Source organism: Triticum aestivum, chromosome 2B (genome assembly GCF_018294505.1).
Source record: "Triticum aestivum cultivar Chinese Spring chromosome 2B, IWGSC CS RefSeq v2.1, whole genome shotgun sequence".
In the NCBI taxonomy this organism is placed as follows: Eukaryota; Viridiplantae; Streptophyta; class Magnoliopsida; order Poales; family Poaceae; genus Triticum; species Triticum aestivum.
Window position 1 is genome coordinate 799,525,358 of NC_057798.1, and position 23,004 is coordinate 799,548,361.

General features: G+C 42.1%; 2 protein-coding genes across 3 annotated transcripts; one reads left to right on the forward strand and one right to left on the reverse strand.

Moving 5' to 3' along the window:
• Positions 1-17,096: 17,096 nt before the first annotated feature.
• LOC123042864 (uncharacterized) lies at positions 17,097-18,179 on the reverse strand. The gene is made up of 2 exons (XM_044465235.1): positions 17,643-18,179; positions 17,097-17,550 (listed from the first exon to the last, which is right to left on the reverse strand). Exons 1-2 carry the CDS (start codon positions 17,778-17,780, stop codon positions 17,146-17,148), a joined length of 543 nt encoding a protein of 180 aa, XP_044321170.1. The 5' UTR covers positions 17,781-18,179; the 3' UTR covers positions 17,097-17,145.
• Positions 18,180-20,506: 2,327 nt separating this feature from the next.
• Positions 20,507-21,788, forward strand: LOC123042865 (uncharacterized). 2 transcript variants are annotated; one of them, XM_044465237.1, is made up of 4 exons: positions 20,507-20,698; positions 20,839-20,893; positions 21,189-21,393; positions 21,498-21,788. In XM_044465237.1, exons 1-4 carry the CDS (start codon positions 20,610-20,612, stop codon positions 21,683-21,685), a joined length of 537 nt encoding a protein of 178 aa, XP_044321172.1. In that variant the 5' UTR covers positions 20,507-20,609; the 3' UTR covers positions 21,686-21,788. The 2 variants fall into 2 exon arrangements, with proteins under 2 accessions (XP_044321172.1, XP_044321171.1); XM_044465236.1 differs by having other exon boundaries at positions 20,512-20,698; positions 20,824-20,893.
• The last annotated feature ends 1,216 nt before the right edge of the window (positions 21,789-23,004 follow it).

The window sequence follows — 23,004 nt, forward strand, 5'->3', positions numbered from 1 at the left end:
TTACCATCTTTTCTAAATAGATGTGACCGTAGTTCAATACGATCACTATAGGTCGCACGTTTTGAGTACTAAGATTTTCAAATTCAGGAAAATAATTTGTCTTGACAGCATCAAGATCCTCAAGCCATGAAACATAATGACTTATCTCCTCGCAGTTTAGTTCAGCCCCGGGACAGTGGACGGTCCTGTCTACCAAGCACCGGACATGTTTGCTTGAATGGAAATAAGCTGTCAATAGAAATTAGTTGTCAACTATTTTTGAATAAACAATATCGAAGACATAAATATGGTTGAGAAAACTCACATAATGGTAGACCTGGATGCGTCTGCACACCGACCCAAATGTCTCTATTACCTTCAATATCATCTTCGGGACGAATATCAAAGGTGATAAACATATCAGGCTCAAATGCATAAACCTTGCATAGTGCTTGCCAAGTTTTGCATTTAAAATAGGTGTAGGAGTCTGCATTGTATAATTTGACGTTGAAGGTATAACCATGCTCGGTCTTCAAGTATATAAACTCTCTTTATCTCCATAGTTTTGTTAGGACTGAAACCTATCTTATCCAAGACACAAATTCTTGCATGGCAGGGGATACGCTAGTAGAATAGTGAAAATTTAAAGTTACTAGTTGAAGCAAATGAAGCATAAGTCATGCTTAATTACGAAAAAAGACTTGTCGTTGTGACTTACTATATCCACTTCGAAGGTCTCATCCAGCTTGATGCTGAAGCGCCTATCATCAACTAGGAAATTTCTGTCGCACAGGCCGCCTGGTCTTCGCAGTATTCGCACATAATGAAATTGTTTTCGTCGTCAGACGACATTTCCTATGTTTATAGGTGAAACATTAAGTACTTATTAGTTCTATTAATCCAACTAATTCAACTAGTTCTATTAATTAATTCAACTAGTTCAACTAATTCAACTAGATGATCAAATCTCATATACCTATAAATAAGTAGCTAGTTCTATATAGTAAAATTTTAATTAGATGATCAAATCTCATATACCTAAATTTAATGTATATCTAATTCATCTAACATCAATATATCTAATTCATCTATTAATTGAACTAATTCAACTAGTTCTATTAATTCAAATATTTGAACTAATTCAACTAAGCACTTACTAAAAATAAACTAGTTCTATTAAAAATAAACTAGTTCTATCTAATTCATCTAACATTTGACATTAATCTAACATTTTTAACTTGCTAATTCATCTAATTTTGATCATCTAATTAACAATTTGACATGCATTAATCTAATTCATCTAGCTAGCTAAAACTTTGACATTAATCTAAAAAACAGAAAAACAAAAAATAAGTAAAAAAGTGTGTGTGTGTTGTGTGCGCGCGCGCAAGTGTACGTGTATGTGTGTGTGTGTGTATCTCTCTCTCTGTGTGTGTACGACCGGGCTCGACCTGCGCAGCGGCGGCGCGGCGGCGGGAGACATACAGCGACGACGGGGGCGGCGGCGTACAGGGCGGCGGCGCGAGACGTACGGGGATCGACCGGCGCGGCGACGGCGGCGGCGCGAGGTGTACGGTGACGACAGGGACGGCGACGACGTGTCGGGCGTCGACGGGGACGGGGCGGCGGGGCGGCGACGGGGACAGCGACGGGCGACGACGCGGGACCGGGGCGGCGTACGGGCCGGCGATGTCGAAAGAGATTGGAGAAGTGGGAGATGAAACTGAATTTTTTTAAGTGTTGCTAAAGACCCCCCCCCCCATTTAGTAACGGTTGGAGCCATGACCCGGTACTAAAGGTGGTGCGCTCCCATCCCGAGGTGCACAAAGTTTAGTCCCACCTCACCGAGCGAAGGGTAGTCATGACGAGACAATGAAACACCTCATTTTCCAATGCAAATTTGCATGTTCTACGTGGTCAATTGTCCAAATAGCGTCAAATTTATATCCGCCCACAAGTGTTAACAATGTATTCGGTCAGTGGTTGGACGGTATTCCAAATAAGTTGAAAGCACTTATAAGGGTGGGAGGATATGCCTTAATTTGGTCGCTTTGTCTATGTAGAAACGATTTAGTTTCTAATGAAAAAATGCTTCTCCTCTGCAGTTCCGTTGTACGCACTCGCTTCATACGTGGTCTTTGCTACAACGACTCGAACACCAACCGTTGTTCAAGGTTGTGCGTACGCGGCTGGAGCAGGTGACTATGGAGGTTTTTTCCAACATGGGTGATAGCATAACCTCCAGATTGATCCACCACCACCTTCGACATAGGCATACTGTCGGTATATAGGACTCTACTGTTGCCGATATGTCAGTTTTTATTTCATGATTTTTGTCAAACTTTTGAATTAGACTGTGTGCATCTTAGTTATGCAGAGCCCGGGTGTTACTCATAATGTTTTGTATCTGCTTGATACTATATTTTGAGATAATAAAATAGCCCTTTATCGAAAAACGGCAAGAGAAGAGCTCCCTGTAGGACGAGAAGATAATACTGCCTTCGTCATCTCTTAGTAACATACAAGCACCTGCTTTACCATCCTTAGTATAGGCTCTGTCAGTGCTTAATTTCACCCAACCAACTTCAGGCAGACACCACTTGCCACTTCATCGACCATTATCACATGTGGGTGGAAAACCGAGTTATCATAAGCAACAACTGATTTTCATTTGCGATGATCAATGGAAAGATCCATCTTTATGCCGACCAGAGAATCAAGATAGCTCACGAGGAGCCTTCTGGATGCTTCCATAGAGGTGGGGGTTTGTGATGAACCACCTCGTTTCAAATATGCCAAGGACACCAAAGGGTCATCGAAATAATAGAGCGCTCAATATCCGGCAAAGGGTCAATAATTTTCTAACACTCAAAAGTAATGCAGCAGCGAGCAGAACAAAGCGACATACAATGCAGCAAGCCATTTCTATTCAACAACAAATAATAATCCATGGAGCAAACAACATAGTGTGTTGTTACTAATAAAGGATTGACGATCCCACATTCTCCCACTTCCAACAAACAATAACGTCACACTCGACTAACAAGTTGCTAGCCCTTTTCTGCTGGCTGAGTGGGCAAGGGATCCACCTGGAACACAATCTCGTTGCCCTTCTATTTTCTACCCCATGAAACACTAGTAGAAAACAGGGCTTTGGTCACAGGGCAATATTCACATTAGTCCCGGTTCAGTCACGAACCGGGACTAATGTGAGCATTGGTCCCGGTTCGTGCGGCTAAATGCATTAATCCCGGTTCAAATGAGCCCTTTAGTCCCGGTTTGAGACACGAACCGGGACTAAAGGGTGCAACGCCCTTTAGTCCCGGTTTGTGTCTCAGACCGGGACTAAAGATTAGACCTTTAGTCCCGGTTTGAGACACGAACCGGGACTAAAGGGTGAGATGCCCTTTAGTCCCGGTTTGTGTCTCAAACCGGGACTAAAGGTCCCATTTTCAAACTCTTACCCCCCCCCCCGATCGCCTTTTTAGTTTTGAAAAAATCAAAAGAAAATGATAAAAACTTCAAAAAAATAAAATCCTTCGAGAGGTAGTTATATTACTACGTCTACTAGTTAGGAAAATTTAAAAACTTAAATTTGGACATGTTTTGCAAAAAGTGTAGGGAAAATGTAAAACGGCTATAACTTTTGCATACGATGTTGGAAAAAACGTATAATATATCAAAATGTTCAGAGCGAAAATCCGCTTCCGATTTTGACGGCCTACGGCCTGTTTGCAAATTTTTAGAATCCTCAAATTCTAAAAGGAACAAAAGTTATGCTCAAATTTCAGTTTTTTCTGATTTTTGTTAAATCTAGTCAAACTATGGTCAAACTACTTATTCAAGAAGTATTAGTGTTACTAAATAATTATTTCAGTTTTTTTGAATTTTTTTCATATCTGGTGAAATTGTGGTCTAACAATGGTCAAACTATGGTCAAACTATTTATTCAAGAAATATTAGTGTTACTAAATAATTATTTTGGTTTTTTTGAATTTTGGTCAAATCTGGTCAAACTGTGGTCAAACTATGGTCAAACTATTTATTCAAGAAATATTAGTGTTACTAAACAATTATTGTTTTGTACAATAGTAGTTTCAAACTCAAACAGTGAAATGTGTAACTTTATGCTCAAGCTAAACTCCTGTGGGTTAATAGGATTGACATCTTACTATTGTCAGAAAAACAACAAGTGCAGACTTGGAAACGAAGGAGAATAGAACCCGAAAGTTAAGCATGCTCGGGCTGGAGTAGTGAGAGGGATGGGTGACCTGTCGGGAAGTTAGATGATTTGGAATGATGAGGGGTGATTAGAGATTAGAGGTTAAATTGATCAGTGATGAGGGGTGGGTGATTAGAGATTAAATTATAAAATAATTCAGAAATTTGAAAATTGAGAAAAAAAATTCAAAAAAAATTCAAAAAAGTTTCAAAAACAATTACCTTTAGTCTCGGTTGGTGTTACTAACTGGGACTAAAGGTGGAGTTGGTGGAGCTCTAGCCAGCGGCCACGTGGAGGGCCTTTAGTCCCGGTTCGTGTAAGAATCAAGAACCGGGACTAAAGGCCCTTATGAACCGGGACTAATGACCCTTTTTCTACTAGTGAAACAATCAACCTATCTGCAACATGGTTAGAGATACGACATGCAATCAAATACGATGAAAAACGAAAACAAGCAAGGGGCACAAGATTTAATGTGGAAAACCCCTCCAACACAAAGGGGAAAAAAGCATGGGCGCCAGCCAGCCAAACTTCACTATATCAGGGAAGGTTACAAACGTCGAGGATTTACAACTGATCAACTTATCTCATGCGGCGGCTTAAAAGAGGTATATATAACACAGGTGACCTAGGTCAATACTGATCGGCCCAAGCCTATAGACGACGGGCCTCGCTCCGCTTGCTCGTCATAAGTTAGCCTTTCTCTTTATACTTGAATTTGAAGCATAACATAACAAACTCCACCTTGAGACAAATTCCATCTTGTAGCATGAATGAGAACCTCCTCCCTGAACAACAAATAAAACACTTTCGGTGCCAAACAGCCACTAGGGCTAATGAGTTATACCAACTAAGTCTGAGCAAAGCTCAAACTTAGCAACAGGAACTAGCTTTGATTATAATGAGTTATACCAACTAATCTTGCATACCTTTAGTTTACCTTGCTCAACAATGTCTCTGACATAATGATATTTGACAACAATGTGCTTTGTTCTCTCATGGAACATCTGATCAATGTCTCTGACATAATGATATTTGACAACAATGTGCTTTGTTCTCTCATGGAACATCTGATCCTTAGTGAGGTATATGGCACTCTGACTGTCACAAAACAAGTTAATGCAAGAATTATCTCCACAAAGCTCAGCATACAAACCTTTCAGCCAAACTGATTCTTTACGTGCTTCTGCAATAGCAACGTATTCTGCTACAGTGGTAGACTGGGCAACTACTGGCTGCAATGTTGCCCTCCAACTCACGGCACAACCACCAACTATGAGCACATAACCTGTAAGGGACCTCCTCTTGTCCAAATCGCTGAAAGCAGAATCTGAATCCATATAGCCAGCTAGTCCCTCACCAGTCCTGACGAATTTCAAACAAGCATTGGAAGTGCCACGAAGGTACCTGAAAATCCACTGAATAGCCTTCCAATGTTCCAATGTACCTGGAAAAGTACCATGAAGGTATCGACTGATCAAACTCATTGCAAAAGACAAACCAGGCCTAGAACACACCATGACATACATTAAAGAACCAAAAACACTGGAATGTGGAACTCTTGACATATACTCAAACTCTTCATCATTACTAGGACAATGAGAGGATGATAATTTGGAATGAGGAGCAATGGGAGTGCTTACTGACTTAGCATCATGCATGTTAAAACGATGAAGAACTTTCTTAATGTAACTCTGCTGACTAAGAAATAACAAACCAGAATTTTTGTCCCCTTGTAATCTCCATACCTAGAATTTTCTTAGAAGCACCAAGATCCTTCATCTCAAACTCACTACTTAACTATGCCTTTAAAGTATATATTGATCTATTTCTTGCCCTTGGAAGCAATCAACATACCATCTACATTAACAACAAGTATATAGGTGATCCATCAACAAATTTAATCTAAACACAACTATCAAATGCATACCTCTTAAATCCATGTGCTATCATGAATGAATCAAACCTTTTATAACGCTGTCTCGGAGACTGTTGCAAACCATAGAGGGACCTCTTGAACTTGCAAACAAATTTCCCCTTACCAGGCACTATGAAACCTTCCGGTTGGTCCATGTAAATCTCCTCGTCCAATTCACCATGCAGAAAAGCAGTCTAGACATCTAACTAATCAGGCTCAAGATCATGCATAGCAATAATACCAAAAATGCAAGAATGGAACGATGCTTGACAATTGGAGAGAACACATCATTATAATCAATACCTGGTGATACGTCCATTTTGCATCATGTTTTTATGTTGATATTTTTTGCATTATGGGTTGCTATTACACTTTAGGATAAAATTCTTATGCCTTTTCTCTCTTATTTTACAAGATTTACATCAAGAGGGAGAATGCCGGCAGCTGGAATTCCGGACTGAAAAGGAGCAAATCTAAGATACCTATTCTGCACAACTCCAAATGTCCTCAAACTTTACGGAGAATTGCTTTGGAGTATATAAAAATATTGGGTGAATAAGTACCGGAAGGGGGGCCACCAGGTGGGCAGAAGCCTGGGGGCGCCCCCCTGAGCTTGTGGGCCCCCTGGCCAGGCTCCGATGCCCATCTTCTGCTATATGAAGCATTTTGGCCTAGAAAAATCACGAGAAGGCTTTCGGGAGGAAGAGCTTCCGTCTTGAGGCGGAACCTGGGTAGAAGCAATCTAGGGCTTTGACGGAGCGATTCTGCTGGAGAAACTTCCTTCTCGGAGGGGCTAATCGAAGCCATCATCAGCACCAATCGATCCTCTCATCATGAGAGGATCAATCTTCATCAATATCTTCAATAGCACCATCTCATCTGAAACCCTAGTTCATCACTTCTATTCAATCTTTGCTTCAAAACCTCAAATTGGTACCTGTAGGTTGCTAGTAGTGTTGATTACTCTTTGTAGTTGATGCTAGTTGGTTTACTTGGTGGAAGATCATATGTTCAGATCCTTAATGATATTTATTACCCCTCTAATCTTGAACATGAACATGCTTTGTGAGTAGTTACTTTTGTTCCTGAGGACATGGGAGAAGTCTTGTTATAAGTAATCATGTGAATTTGCTATTCGTTCGATATTTTCATGAGATGCATGTTGTCTTTCCTCTAGTGTTGTAATGTGAATGTCGACTACATGACCCTTCGCCATGATTTGGGCCTAGGGGAAGGCATTGGGAAGTAGTAAGTAGATGATGGGTTGCTAGTGACAGAAGCTTAAACCCTAGTTTATGCGTTGCTTCGTAAGGGGCTGATTTGGATCCACATGTTTTATGCTATGGTTAGATTTATCTTAATTCTTCTTTCGTAGTTGCGGATGCTTGCAAGAGGGGTTAATCATAAGTGGGAGGCTTGTCCAAGTAAGGACAACACCCAAGCACCGGTCCACTCACATATCAAATTATCAAAGTAGCGAACGCGAATCATATGAGCATAATGAATTCTAACTTGACGATAATTCCCATGTGTCCTCGGGGGCGCTTTACATCATATAAGAGTTTGTCCAGGCTTGTCCTTTGCCATAAAAAGGATTGGACCATCTTGTTGCACCTTTGTAACACTTGTTACTTGTTACCCGTTACGAATTACCTTGCCACCAAACTATCTGTTACCGATAATTTCAGTGTTTGCAGAAAATACCTTGCTGAGAACTGCTTGTCATTTCCTTCTGCTCCTCATTGGGTTTGACACTCTTACTTATTGAAAGGACTACGATTGATACCCTATACTTGTGGGTCATCACCTGGTATCTAACTGAAGCCCTTAGCCACTAACCTTGCCTTAAACCTTGCAGGCTCACTAGGAGACAAACCCTCCTTTCTTTCGAAGATCCATTCGCAATGAATGGTCTTCTTATGTTTAGGCAAGCGCACGACTGTAAGTGCATCAAGTTCCCCCTTAGTGGTTTTGGAGTATTGAAGACAAATAGGTTGAGGGACTAATGTGTTTGTGAGTGTCCACATGAGTTATAGTCCCGGAAGATTTGGTTTAACACATGGAAGAGGACCCCTAAAAATATATATTTTCAAGTGAAGAAATTGGTGATCAAACTGGTACGGACTTTGAAGAAATTGATGTGCAGACTTTGAACCTTGAAGACTTTTGTTTTCGTAGTTTCTTTCATCTTATTTGAGTCATACGAAAAACCGTACTATTAAAGGGGGTCTAGGTGAAACATATTTCACATTTCCAAAGTTATGCACAAACCTATACTACCCTAGCCGCTTCGAGTGAAGCCGTTGGAAATCTCCAATACAGCTGACGAAATTGCTAGCGACAGTGACGAAGTTCATCTGGTCACTGACGAATTTGGTCACACTGAGGAGTTTGGATTTCGCCAGTGTGATCTGCCTAAAAGTGAGGAAATTGGGTGCCTCGGCGAATTTGAGAGTTCAAATTCTGACCATTGCTGTGCCACGGGCCAGCTGTCGAGTGGATCCTTATCCTGACAACGGTCGAATAACAGAAGGACATTTGTGACAATTCATGTCGGGTTGACCCCTCGCTATAAATGGCCGCCCCTCACAACCACATGTTGGTTGGCTGCTCCGAGAGAACTTGACACTTGTCATAGGAGAGCAACCCGTCCTCTGTCGACTTTGAGAGAATTCTAAGTGAGGAAAAACCCAGAGACATAGTGATTGAGCATCTATTTCTTCACTCCGATTTTTGTCAAATTCCTCGGAGTTTGACGAATTTAAGAAATCTCCCATTCACCCCCTCTGGGAGTTAATCCGCGCTTTCAATTGGTTTCAGAGCAAGGTACTCTCTTGTTCTGTGTGCTTTTGGTTTAACCACTTGGAGTTTTAGTTATGTCGACCGCATGTATGATCAAGGTTTCCGTTGTGTGCCCCATCTTTGATGGCATAGACTATCCTTACTGGAAGAACAAGATGCGCATGCACCTTGAGGCAACTGACAACGACCTCTGGTTCGTCGTTGAGAACGGCGTTCCTGATATTGCTCCTAGTATCAACACTGCTGATGTGAAGAGATTCAAGCAACTCGACTCTCAAGCGAAGAACATCATATGTGGACATCTCAACAAAGGACAGTATGGCTATGTGAGTGCTCTAGAAACTACAAAGCTTATCTGGGACAGGCTTTCCAAGGTCAATGAAGGCACTTCCACATAGCATGACTCATGTGTTGATGTGCTCCGCAATCTCTTCAACCGCTTTAGAAGACTCGGCAATGAAAATATTCAACAGACTTTCGATCGCCTCACCGATATCTCCAATGAGCTTCAAGCTTTCGGTGCTGCTGACATCACTGATCATGAGGTTGTGAAGAAATTGGTGAGGTCACTGGATAGTTCCTTTGACACCTAAGCCCTGATGATTCAAGAGTGTCCTGATTACAAAGCACTTGATCTGGCAGATATTCTTGAGAGGCTCAATACTCATGAATTTCAGCAAGCTAAGAAGAGAGATATGTATGGTCCTAGCTATGGACGACCTCGCGCTCTGAAGGCAAAGGCCAAGGCAATCTCTTCATCTGAGGAAGAAGCATCTGACTGCACTACTAATGGTGCTGAGTAAACTGGCAGAGAGCTGGCTAATGCTTGTGAGAGAATTCCAGAAGCTTTCCAGGAGAAATCACCCTGGAAAGTCTTCAAAGTATGACTCGAAGAACACTGGAGAAGCTTCTGCTTGAGACTACGACAAGAGAACATGCCACAAATGCAAAAAGCCAGGCCATTACATCACTAACTACCCTCTCTCGAAAAAGGGGTCAAAGAAGAAGAAGTCTAGCAGAGATGATGACTCTGATGACAAGAAGAAGGAATCCTCAAAGTCTTTATCAAAATCTTCATCTCGCAAGAAAAGCAGTTCCGGCAGAGCTTGCGCATTCATTGGGAAGCAAATGGACCTTGGCGGTGACAGGACGGGGCTAATCATCAGCGGCTTAAATGTCGATTTCGCCGCCGGTGGGTGAGGAGAAGGCGCGGGAGAGGCAGTGGGACTGCAAGCTGGGGGCGTGGAATGGTTATTTCACATGAAATCATATAAAAAATCAGACACATGTTGGCCCAACCCATCAATACTAATAGCGGGATCAGTCTTGAGCATTGGTGAAGTATACAACAACCAAAAAGTAATCCGGTAGTAACGTCAACGCTATCTTACGTTTTTTCAACTCTCATAAACAATAAACTGAACAAGCAATATACAATACAAGGTGACAAAATAGTGCTTAGCTAAGTTTAGCGTGTTTATCTAAGCATGAAAGGCCTTCCGAGCATATTTCTCTCCCTGAAGAACTTCTTTTTGTGCCTCTTGTTCCCATAAGTAAACTCTTCAGCATCACTCGGGTGCAGGATCTAGAATCTATCCGGGCAGAACGCGCACCTACTCTTGAAGCGGCACATCGGCTTTTCTGTCACATGTCACACATACATAAATGGAATTAACATGCATGCATACAACTAGTTAATCTGGAGGAACTAGATAGATTATGTAAGTTACCTAAGAGAGTGCATGTCTCGACCACCAGCCGTCTAGACCGGTGCTCGAACCGCAGCTCGGCGAAGAAGTACTTTTGTTCATTGTCGTCAGTGGCATCCCTCCGTCGGGCCCAGAAGCCGACATGGTACCAGAAGTCCTGCCTGAAGCCGACGCAGGCGGCCCTGGGCACTTCCATGGGCTCCGCAGCAGGATAGAACATAGCATCCTGCGCGCGCACACACAAACATATAGTTAGTGATCTTACTGATGGTCAAAGTAAATCTTAAATTACGCATTAGGCCATATATGGAGGAGTATATCCAAATGGGGGATTCCATGACATAAAATACGTACCGGGTTCCTGGAGTTGTAATGGCCGAGGGCAAAGATGGTGTACATGTTGGCAGCGAGGGCATCACGCTCACTGTCACCAAATATATACGTTAACATGCATGGACACACGAACAAAAGTACTACGATATGTAGATTCAATTCATTCGTAACTAAACTAAATCGAGAGAGAGAGAGAGAGAAAGGAACGTATGGAAGTATAATAAATAAATTAAGACGGAATTCTCACTGTTTTCTCTGGCGATCAAAGGAAGGGAAGTCGACGGCGTCGGGGTCAGCACCGGGGGAAGAGAAGAAGGATCCCATCGTCGTCCGTGGTTATCTTTTTATTTTTCGAGAGGTGGGGAATTGATTGTGTGATCCCCTATATTATATATCTCGGGTTGGCCGCGAGGCAAATCAAGTCGGAACGCCTCCTCCTAGTCGCCTACAAATAGAAACTCAAGTAAGGCCCACCTTCAGAATTTGGGAATCAGACAGACTCTCGATTACGTACGTATTTTGCTGCCTACAAAGACGTACAATATTCTTCCCTCAAAAAAAAAAGACGTACAATATTCTGTTGGCAAACTCCATTGGGGCGAATTGCGGGCGCGTCGCACAGCGGTGCCCCTGACTGGGGCGGCCCATTTTCTTTTTCTTTTTTTGTTTCTTCGTTTCTATCTCTCTTTTTTTTGCGGTCAAAGTAAAATACAAATTCGGAAAGAAAAGGAAAACAAGAAACATGTAAAAAAAGAAACAGAGATAGAAACGAATAAACAAAAAGGGAAAATAAGTACGTAGTCGAGAGTCTATCTGATTCCCAAATTTTTATATTTTTCTTTATATTTTTAGTTTTTCAGAAAAATAATCATAAATTGTTCAAAACAAATAAAAAAGCATTTTCAAAATTATGTTCACAAATTTAAACAGGTTTGGTTTTTCAGAAATGTTTGGTAATTGCAAAAATATTGCGTTATCCAATTTTTTTTCCATGTTTTCAGAAGAAAATCACAAATTCAAAAAATGTTCCCGCTTTCAAAAATTGTTCCTGAATCCAAAAAAATGTTCGGCTTTTTTAGCTACCAGAAAGAAATGTTCGCTTAGGGCGAGGAAAATAGCAAGGGCGAGGCCCAAACAAACAACCCAACATACGTACGAGTCTATCCCTCACCGGTATCCCCGGCCCACCAGGGTTCAAATCTTGATGCTCGCGTTATTCCTCAATTTATTTCAGAAGTTTCGACGATGCGCTTTCAGTGGAAGAAGACGTTCCCGTCGATAATGAGGCGCCCGCAATGACGTTCTCGGAGATGCTCATAAAGATAGGGTGTGCGTGTGTACATTCATAAAGGTGAGTGTATGCGCGTATGTATGAGCGCTTGGGTCTGTACCGTGTTTGAAAGAAGATGAAGAAAACGTACGTACATGTCTCCAATTGGACGTTGTGTAGGATTCATTGTCCGTGTAGGCCAGCGACCTCCCCATCATGTAATATACACCCAACGAGAACTAGATCCATGCGAAGGTTTAACACTCAAATAACATAAAAGTTGTAACTAAATTAGTATCATTAATTATACCTCGGTCATAAAAAGGTTTAACCCCCAAATAACATAGTTTAGGATGTTATAAAATACAACATGCATTTATTTAATTGTTTTAACTACTTCTTAAATCATGTTAGAGCATTCAAATTTTTTTTATAAAAGTGTGGTTTCATTACCATAGTTAGCTATGCATTATTTCGCACAACCTGAACATTTTATTTTTAATATTTTAAAAACTTTACCGTTTGACTTGATTTTGATTTTGAATTTGAATTTGAATCGGTGTCGAATCAACACGAGTTTATCAACAGTAGCTTAATTGACGTGGCATCATTAGGTTCACTGTAGCTTAATTATCCAAGCGTCACATATAGGGAAGCCTCGCGCGGCGAGTGGGAGATGGGTCAGCCCAAACACGTGAAAGGCCACAACCTCGTTTCTTTGGGTTTTTATTTATTTATTTATGCTTCAAAATATCTAAATAAATATATTACAGAGACCAGTTTAGATAAAAAATACTTGAAAAACTGTTGAGCAAGCATTTGAAAATAATAATTTGTATAGGTAAAATGTTTCTCATGTATACAAAAGATATACAATGTGTTTGAAAAAATTTGATCGTGTATTTTAAAAATGTTAATCAAGCATTTGAAAAAATATCAAATGTGTATGGAAAAAATATTGACCATGGATAAAAAAATGTTTATCTTGTACTTGAAAAATGTTTGTCAAGCATTTGAATGTTAAATGTGAATGGAGAAAAAGTGGACCATGTATCCCAAAACTGTTATTCTTCTATTTGAAAATATTAAACATATAATACAAAATTTTATTTCATTAAAACAAAAGTGTAAGTTGTGTATGGAAAAAGATGACACCCAAAAATAAAAGTATTCAAAAAATATTAACCATGTGTGCAAATGTTTGACATGTATATAAAAAGGTTTCTGATGTATATGAAAAATATTGATTGTGTACTAAAAAAAGTTGACTTGTGTTGAGCAAAATATAAACCGACAAAAATCAACAAGGAAACTAAGAAAAAAGACCAATAAAACCAAAAGGGAAAACAAAGAAACCTAAAATGGAAAATGAATAACTAAGAAACCAATGCAAAAGAATAGGAATAGAGAAAGCCGGAAAAAACAAAGAAACCCGATGAAAAGCAAGGAAGAAACAAAGATAAGCAAAGAAAATAGAAAAAGGAAAGCAAAAAACAATAAAAGCCGAGAAAGAAAAAAAATGGGCAAGCTCACCCGACAAGCTAGCGCGATTCATCTGTAGGGATCACTGGATTATATAGCACGCCTATTTCTCGCTTGCTGCGAGATGTGGGGCACCTCGCCTGAAGGAGACCACAGGCCACATGCCATAACTTCCTTTTATGTTTTTGTTTTTTGCTTTCAATATTACTTTTATCTAAACTTCTAAATATTATATATACACACACATAAAATATTTGAAAAATGTTAAAATGTGCGATGTGTATCGAAAAATGTTTCTTATGTATAAAAAAATGTATAGAAATTTATACAATGTGTATGAAACAAGTTGATCATGTATTTAAAAAATGTTAATCAAGCAGTTTTTTTATTCAAGAATTTTAAAAATATTAATAAAGCATTTCAAAAATGTTAAATATGTATAAAAAATGTTTCTCATGTATAGGAAAAAGCTAAACAAGAGAATATACAATGTGGGTGAGAAACATTGATCAAGCATTTGAAGAATGTTAATAAAAAAATGACCTTTCCAAACAGCACGAGTTGTTTTTCCTCTCGAGAGGCGACTAGAAAACCTAGCCGCCGCCAGTGAGTTTCTTCCACCGCGTTCCTACGGCGGCTCCCCTCCGCCGACGACCTCAGTCGTCAATGGTGAGGGGGTTTGCCGGATCCACGTGTGTGGATAGTTTTGGGCTAAAGTAGCTTTGTTTTTAGGCTGATCATCGTCTTGTCTTCGGCGGCGGCGATGACAACGCTAAATAAAGATTCTTCAGATCCTTTTCCGGCAAGGCGACCGGTCCTATGGTTGGCTATGGTTTTGGAAACCAGACTGTTCAAGCAAGGATGGTGTGGCCGTGGCGGCATCCTCGTGGTGCACATGTCGGCACGGAGCTTGGAAGGTAGTCCAGGAGCAGATGCAGATTGTGGTCTGCATCGACGATATCTATAAGACGAAACGTGTGCTCGGTTCGTGGTCGATGGATGGCAGGTGTTGTTTCCTCCATTGACGTCTTAGTCGTGGTGGGGTGCCAGATCTGGAGTTCGACGGCGTGTCCGGGATGTTGCCCCGGTCTGATTCGTTCAATGGCAATGGCTTCACTTCTGGTGAGCCACGTTCGAGGCCCGCAAAGCTGCATATCAGCGATGGAGCCGCGTCGAGCTCAGGTGAGGAGGTGATCCATCAATCTTTTCTTCGGTGGCTACTGTGGTGGTGCCGAAGGCAGGTGATGAACGTTGATGTCAAGCTCAGAGATGTTCTGCTATCTTTTCAGTTTTGTCATGTCGATCCTTACGTGATTTGTACTTTATGAATGGGACACGTATTACCATGCACAAAAAGTATGTGAAAATGTTAAGTTAATCAAGTATGTGAAATTTTTTAATCAAACATTTCAAAAACGTTCAAAGTGTATAGGAAAATAGTTTCCATGCATATAAAAATTTATACAGAAAATATACAATGTGTATGAAAAGAATATTGGTCGTGTATTTAAAAATAATTAAACATGTATAAAAAAATATAGAACATATACAAAACAATGTTGATCATGTGTTGAACATTTTTCATCTCCTTCACAAACATAATTCTATACATGTTTAAAAAATATACAGAATTAAATTTTATACACGTTTAGTGTCTACTTTTTATTTCATGCATGTTGTACTTTTTTGTATAGATCAGAAATATTTTTATACACGTTTAACTTTGTGAAAATACATGATCAACATTTTTTTCATGTAAAGAATAAAAAACGGAGAAAATCAATGAAAAATGAAAAGGAAATCACAAGGAAAAAAAGGAAAACCAAAGAAAACCACCAAAAAATGAATGGAAAAATGAGAAAAAAATAAGAAAAAACAATGAAAACAAGAGATATACAAAAAGAAGAACAGACGAAAGAAAAAAAAAGGAAAAAAAAGAAAAGAAAGAAAAAGGTAAAGGAAAAAATAAAGCTAAAGTATAACAAATAATAAGAGAAATACAAAAGAAATCCGATGAACAAACAGAGAAAACAGAAGTACAACGAAGAAAATAAGTAAACCAAAAGAAAACCGGTAAAGAAACAAAAAAGATCAAAGTATAACAAAGAAAAAAAGAAGTACCGAAGAAAATCAATGGAAAAAACAAAGAAAGCCGAAGAGAGAAAAAAAACAAAGTGAAAAAGAAAAAACCGCCACAAAAGAGCGAACTGAGTGACATCGAGCAAGCGATCAACACATGAAAAATGGGCTGACATGTTACTGTAGGGAACAGGAAAAAGCTTCAGGCGAGAGAACCTCCGAAATCACTAATTAGGAAGTACTTCTTTCAAATGTCACACCCACCTCTCCATGTTGCAAGAAGCAGTGCACTGCACGTGTGCCTTTTGTCTCAAGATGAGTTTTTTTTAGGATTTATTTATTACAAATGTTTTATCTCTTAAATCGTGTGTTCAAACCCTGAACCATTTTTACCATTGGATTTCTAGTGTCGAGATTTTGGAAACTAAATCGCATGTTAATACATTTCAAAGAAAGTTTTCTCATGAAAAAAAAACGGAAACAAAGAAAAAAAAACCGCGCCGGAAGCACGTATTTTTTTTCCTTTTTACCTCTCGCGAAAGAAAATCTGCACCTCCACGAGAAGCAAATCTGTGGCTCCCGCGAAAGCAAAAAAACACTTTTTTTTCCTTTCCGCGAATCAAATATGTAATTCTCACGGAAAAAAACACATTTTTCGCGCAAAGTTTTTTTTTCAAGTTTTTTCTCCAAAACCTAGAAAAAGTTGGGCAAAAACTGAAAAGCCGATAAAACATCTAAAACGCGGGCAAATAAATAGTAAAAAACAAAGTCCCAAGGGAGCGCCTAGCATACGTCACGTGGCGAGGACTGAGAGCATGCCAAGTGACGGACTCTTAGCCAAATAGTCAACAAGAATGATCCTTGCGGGACTCCCACAAAGGAGTACTTGTTGATTAGTTGCTCGAGAGAACCTCTATCTCACCTGAAGTGATATCTTTATCTTTACCTACTAATAAACCAGCTATCGCTTCTGGTCGTACGTCGTGCTTTTTTGCAGAAAAGTCCCTCCGTTTTGGAGAATTCAACCCGCAGTCCTCAACATAAGTCAGCCCCGAACCGGTACATGGAGGAGAAAAGAGAAAAAAAAATAGCCCAGCCCGCACGACCCTTGCTCCCCGATCCCATCTCGACCTCCATCCCGCCGCCACCTCCTGCCCCGCCCCGCCCCGCCCAGCCTCACTGCGCACCGCCCGCCGCCCGCCGCCGACGCGCCGCGCACCGCAGCCGCGCCCGCACCCATTTCCCATCGATGCGCCAAACGGGGGCGATGATGGACGGCGCTTCGTTTTTGCAACAAAACCCTCAATTAGTTAGAAATCTACCCCGCGATACTTAATTAAACTGATTCCGCTTATCCATTTGCGCCCTCCACCGCCGGGCACGCGTCGCCGCTTGCCGCCGGCGTCCACGCCGCAGGAGCCAAGGAAGGGGTGATGCGTCGCGGCGGGCGTCCGCGCCGCCCGAGCCCAGGAATGGGGCGAGCCGTCTTGGCGCTCATGATGGGCGCGCTGCTCGGGCAGCACAGCGGCAGCAGGGCCCTCCTCGCGGACCACGCACCGGAAGTGACGCTCTTCAGGCACCGCCGCTGCCGGCTGAGCCTGGCCATCCACGAGGGCACCCGGGCGCCGCCGGCGTTCCTCATCGAGCTGCCCAAGTTAGCGGCCGCGCTGCACAGGTAGATGGGCGCTGGGACCGTGAACTGGCGCTCGAGAGTGACACCCGCAGCGCCGTTGTTGTGCGGTGGAGCTGCTGCTTCCTGTTCGAGAGGTAAGAGAGAGTGTGAGGAGAGGCAGTACACCGGTGGTAGAAGGGGATGAGGGAGGAGGAAGGAGGGAGGAGGTAGCTCACCGGCGGGGGTCCTGCTGCTGCTACTGCAGTCTGCAGATCGTCGACGAGGGCGCGAGGAGGAGGCGCTCGGGTGGTGGGATGGGATCTGAAGATACAGAGGAAAAGGGACTTGCGCGAGGACGGCCGGCGTTGGAGCATGAGTGAGCATGGCCATGGCCGCCGTCGCCATTGAACGGCACGAGCGTCGGTGCTGGAGCGCACGGCGCGGAGCTAGCTCCTCTGCAGAGGAGCCCATCGTGGGATTCCCGGTGGTTGCGCGGGTGTGTAGCGCGCGCCATGGCCGGGGGAGCGGGGATTCTAGGCGGGGGAGCCAGCGCCCATGGCCGGGGTGGTGAAGGGATCCGGGGGAGCGGCGAGATTCGGTGGCGTGCGCCACGGCGGTGGGTGCAAGCGGCAGCGGCGGCGTGTCCCAGGGGAGGTCGGCATGTGAATAACTGGCGCAGCGAAGAAAAACTGAGGAGATAAGATTCTGTGGAGGAGCGCTAGCGATGCGGCTGCTGGTTTCTTCTAGACCAGCCGACGTGTGTGGCTATCTTTTTTTAGACAGTTTTTTTTTATACTAGCGTGCATGCAGGTTCACAGTTTCTGTTTTTAATAGTTTGGACTTTTTTTACGAGATTAAGACTTTGAATCCTTCATGCACCGATAAAAATCTTCGAGTCCATCACTTGGGCGTGTTAGTGTGTGCGTCTTTGTTCTCTGAACCACGCACACATTGCCTTTCTGTTTTAAGGTTGAATTTGACTCATATCAAAAAAAATGAATTAGACTATGTGTATGTCCCTCACTCTGACTAGCTGCTAGGGCGCAAAAACTGAAAATAAACAAACACCATACATACATGAATAAGGATCAGACAATATATTGGACTAACATATATACAGAGGTTAAGGCACACACGACGAAAACATATGTGCTTACACATTCAGTAAAGTAAATATAAAATAAATTTTCTCCAGTTGATCCCGGTTCATACAAGTGCATAATAAGCCATTGACGTCAAAACGACATTGACGTGTCATGCCAATATAGGCTTTAGTTGATCTCAATGAAGCTATCGTTCGGGATCAGAAAAAGGAATCCATGCCTGACATCCTTAAAGATGGACATGTTGGTATGGAGGGACTTGGCAACCACCTTATACATACTTCGGGCCCAAACATTAATGCTATGGAGGAAAACCAACAATTGTATCAAGGTAAAATTACTTTGAAAGTGTTACATGCATAAAAAAATATTGTTTGATGGTAGTACAATAATTAATCTGCCGATGTGGTATGCTTTTTTCACTAGGCAACGATGATTTGATCTACAACATCCTAACATTTTTTTGGTTCCTAAATTGTAGGACGCTAGCAATACAGACGTCATCATTAATTAACTCACCCATGCTTATCGGAAACCATATTTAGGGATACCATAGTACAAAAATATTATTATTTAAACAAAAAAATATAGTAAACAAAAGTAACCTACTTTGGTGAGCTAGCTTACTTTATTAAACAAAGGTAATTACAGAAGTTGTTATACCCTACTATCATGATTTGAAGACATTAATAATTCTATATAGGATAACAATAACTTTACGTAGTGATAATCACCTAAAAGGATTTAGATAGAATATCATAGTTGGCTAATATAAACTTAAACTGGCAGCCAAAATAGTTGCACAATTTAAGAAGGGGTTGCCGGGAAGAAGTAAAACATTACTGTACAAACAACACATATTTGATGCTTATCTGCAGGCTCATGAGATTAATTTATGAGTAGCTATGTATGCTCTATTTATGATGCAGAATCTAATCTATTTCTTTGTTTAATCGACAATAGATTTCTACTCCCTCCGTTCCTAAATATAAGTCTTTTTAAAAATTCCACTATAGAGACTACATTCACATGTATATAGACGCCTTTTAGAGTATACATTCACTCATTTTGCTCTGTATGTTGTCTATAGTGGAATCTCTACAAATACTTATATTTTGGAATGGAGGGAGTAAATCATAGAAAACTCTCATGAAGGCAAGCAATTTGGGTTGCAATCTCCAGTCATGAATGCTAGGGAACAAAGAAGTAAACGAGATAGAGAGCGTTAGGCATGGATGGCCATGAAGAAAAACCGGAAAAACTAAAAGAGCAACGTGAAGCCAATCAACAAAACAAAAGAACTAAAGATTCAACCCAGTTGCAAAAAAGATGTACACAATAGAACAGAAAGTTAGAACATCTACATGACAAGTACTTCACAGTTAGCACACACGACAAAAGTATGCATGCCTGGTCGTCGGACGAAGCATACCACATTTTTATTGTATGGTGTCGGTAACTCAAAATAAGCATCACGTGTACGATATTTTTAGTCAATTGTGAAGCACAGAGCATGGGTATGTGGTTTTTTTTTCTCCTGTTGCAACGCACGGGCAATAACTCATTGTTGATTATGTTTTTTCTTTTCTTCTTCAGGCGTTAGACCAAGCGTTATTGTTCAAAGACCACATGTTGTGGGATAAAAAAGAATCATGGGGAACGCCAAGCCAGATGTAACGTGAAAACTTGGCTAAACTACATGCATCTCTATTTGCTTCTCTACCTTCAAAAATAAAATTGCGATTAAACTGGAATGATCTATGCTTTATCTCGGTGATGATCGCTCCATATCCCCCTCTACTGCACTTGCCTATGTCATTTATAACTTACTCTTATTTATTTATTTAACTTGCTTGGAGTCCAATTATGTGACACATTAACCCCAACGAGCGGACGAAAAAGTTTGCTGGGCCGTAGTTTTCACGAGAAGCCAGCGAACAGACGGACTACGATGTTCCGGCTCGATTCGGAGTAGGAGGATACCCTAGCGATTCGATCCGGCCTATATATATCGTCATCACTAGATCCTATAGAGATTGGCCTGACCGTGATCGACCGACAGTTGGGAGATTGATCGACGATCGAGGACGACGAACGACGATGGGGTCCTGGCTCTCTTCCCCGGCCGCCGACGCCGAGGCTGACGCCGCCGCTGTCGGCTTCCGTTCCCATGCCCGCCAGGCAAAACAGTGAGTAGTTTACTCACTCCTCCTTCCGGTTAATCTGGATCCTACGTACAGTATGATCGAACTGATCAACTGAATGTGCATGCGCTGATGCATGTCGGTCAATCGATGTTTATTTATGGTGACAGGCGTCGCGACGCCAGCCATGCTCGCATATACACCCTCTTCGCCCTCGGCCATTACAACTCCAGGAACAAGGTACGTGGTACATGTCCCATATACATGCACCTTGCTCGCTGAGTATTTCGTAAGCACAACAAGACATCAAATCAATCCAACTGTCTTGTTCTTAGATCATCACGGCGATGGGTTTGGTTATTTAGTTACTCTTTTAGCATGGTAGTTACAAAAACTGAGAGTGGCAGAGGGGGTGTGTCCGGATTTCCTTTTGGATCTCCGTTGCGATTGTGCAGTGAAAATCCGGAGGCTGGGCTCAATAAAATTTTACATATGGAGTATGTGTGTGTCTGATGTTTGAGATGCATATCCGCAGGATGCTATGTTCGAGCCTGCCGCGGAGCCCGTGGAAGAACCCAAGGCCGCATGCGTCGGTTTCAGGCAAGATTTCTGGTACCATGTCGGCTTTTGGGCTCGCCGGAGGGACGCCGCCACCGACGAGGAGCAACAATACTTCTTTGCCGAACTACGCTTTGAGCGCCGCACCAGACGTCTAGTCGTTGAAACATGCGCTCTCTTGGGTATTCTAATCTAACCTAGTTAAATTTCTATAAATTATTAACGTCACTCATGGATGCATGCATACTAACTCCTTTTTCTGTCTGTATATTTTTGTGTTTGACAGAAAAGCCGCTCTGTCGTTTCAAAAGCAGCTGTGCGTTTTGCCCGGACAAATTTCAGATTTTCCACCCAAGCTGCGCGGAGTTTACATGTGGAAAGAAGAGGCACAGAAGGAAATTCTTCAGGGAGAGAGAGATGCTTGGCAGGGCTTTCATGCTTAGACACGCTCAACAACACAAAACCTTTAGCTAGGATAGAAAGATTCAACTCTTTGCTAGGCTTCCCGGGCTACATTTGGATAGAGCTATGTAATGTGTTCAACCATCGATGAAAAAAAGTTATTGAAGCATGCTGACTTAGGATCTAGTTTCGAAGATCTCACCTCGAGGAAGCTAACGGTGAAAGAGGATCGTTGATTGGGTTAACGATTGGAGAGATAGAACTTCCTAAAAATTCAAACTTCTTAGAATCTCTTGGTGATGTCATGTGTACGAGTCATTTGTCCATCTATGAAATCTTGGATCCCATGGTTTCAGACTTCTAGTGCACGGGAGGAAAAGGTAAATTCTGATCCGAGCATAGCAGATCACACGCACACTTCATCAGTATCTAGCTTATCACTAGCTTAGCAGTGGTGTCGGGGTAGTGGTGTGCCGGGAAGAAGACGGTGTTGACGAGGCATCGCACCGAATTTGCCAAGCCCGCAGACACGTCGTGATCGAAGGCACACGTTGGTGTTGTCAGCGCTGGGCATGCGTAGACGGACGAAGTCGATGTTCACGATGCGTCACTCCAGGTTTGCCAGGCCTGGGAACACATCGTGGATGAAGGCATGCGTCGGTGTTGCTAGCACCGGGCATACATAGACAGACAAAGTCGATGTTGATGATGCGCTGCTCCAGGTTTACCAGTCCTAAGAACCCGGCGAAGGCATGCGTCGGTGTTGTCAGCACCAGGCATATGTAGACGGGAACCTGCATGAGCTGCACACCATGTCGAGGGGGGTTAGCAGAGGACTCAACGACTGTTGCCGCGAGAGTCGTCGACGTGGGGTAGAAGGTGCCGATGTTGACCGCGGTTGTCGAAGTAGATTAAGTGATCGGGTTAGATGACGAAGACGCTGGCAATGAGCTGGTGCTGCACAACGGCGAAGGTGGCGGATGAGCGGCGCGACTCAGGTGAGCGAGCAGCAACAGCGCCAAGGAAGAAGAGCAGCAGCGCCTAGGTTAGGACTCCATTTTCCTCAAGTTTTTGTGTTGCCTGAGCCATAGGCTAGCACAAGGACTCCATTTTCCCTGTCCTATCTAGTTACTACAAAAGCAAAATAGAACCAAGCATGCCTGCTCTTTTGGACTCTGAACCTCTTGCTTCCAAAGTCCATTCGCGTCCGTCACTGAAATTCTCAAAGCTTTATGGGGACAAAGAACTTGAAGACCAGACCATGAAAGGAATGAACAGATGAATAAAGCAGCAAGCAAAGAGTCAGTCATCCGCATCCAGTTACACAACAAAAAATACCTTGCTGTCACCAAAGCCTCTGCAAATATAAGCTGCTTCATTTGTATCTTAGA

What these genes read in the sequence shown, in the direction of transcription:
- LOC123042864 (XM_044465235.1), bottom strand. Translation starts at nt 17,780, where the DNA reads ATGCTCCAACGCCGGCCGTCCTCGCGCAAGTCCCTTTTCCTCTGTATC. An exon ending in CAGCAGCAGGACCCCCGCCG is followed by an intron (nt 17,551 to 17,642) that starts GTGAGCTACCTC and finishes CCTCTCGAACAG; the next exon opens with GAAGCAGCAGCTCCACCGCA.
- LOC123042865 (XM_044465236.1), top strand. Translation starts at nt 20,610, where the DNA reads ATGGGGTCCTGGCTCTCTTCCCCGGCCGCCGACGCCGAGGCTGACGCC. An exon ending in CATGCCCGCCAGGCAAAACA is followed by an intron (nt 20,699 to 20,823) that starts GTGAGTAGTTTA and finishes TTATGGTGACAG; the next exon opens with GCGTCGCGACGCCAGCCATG. An exon ending in TGAAACATGCGCTCTCTTGG is followed by an intron (nt 21,394 to 21,497) that starts GTATTCTAATCT and finishes TGTGTTTGACAG; the next exon opens with AAAAGCCGCTCTGTCGTTTC.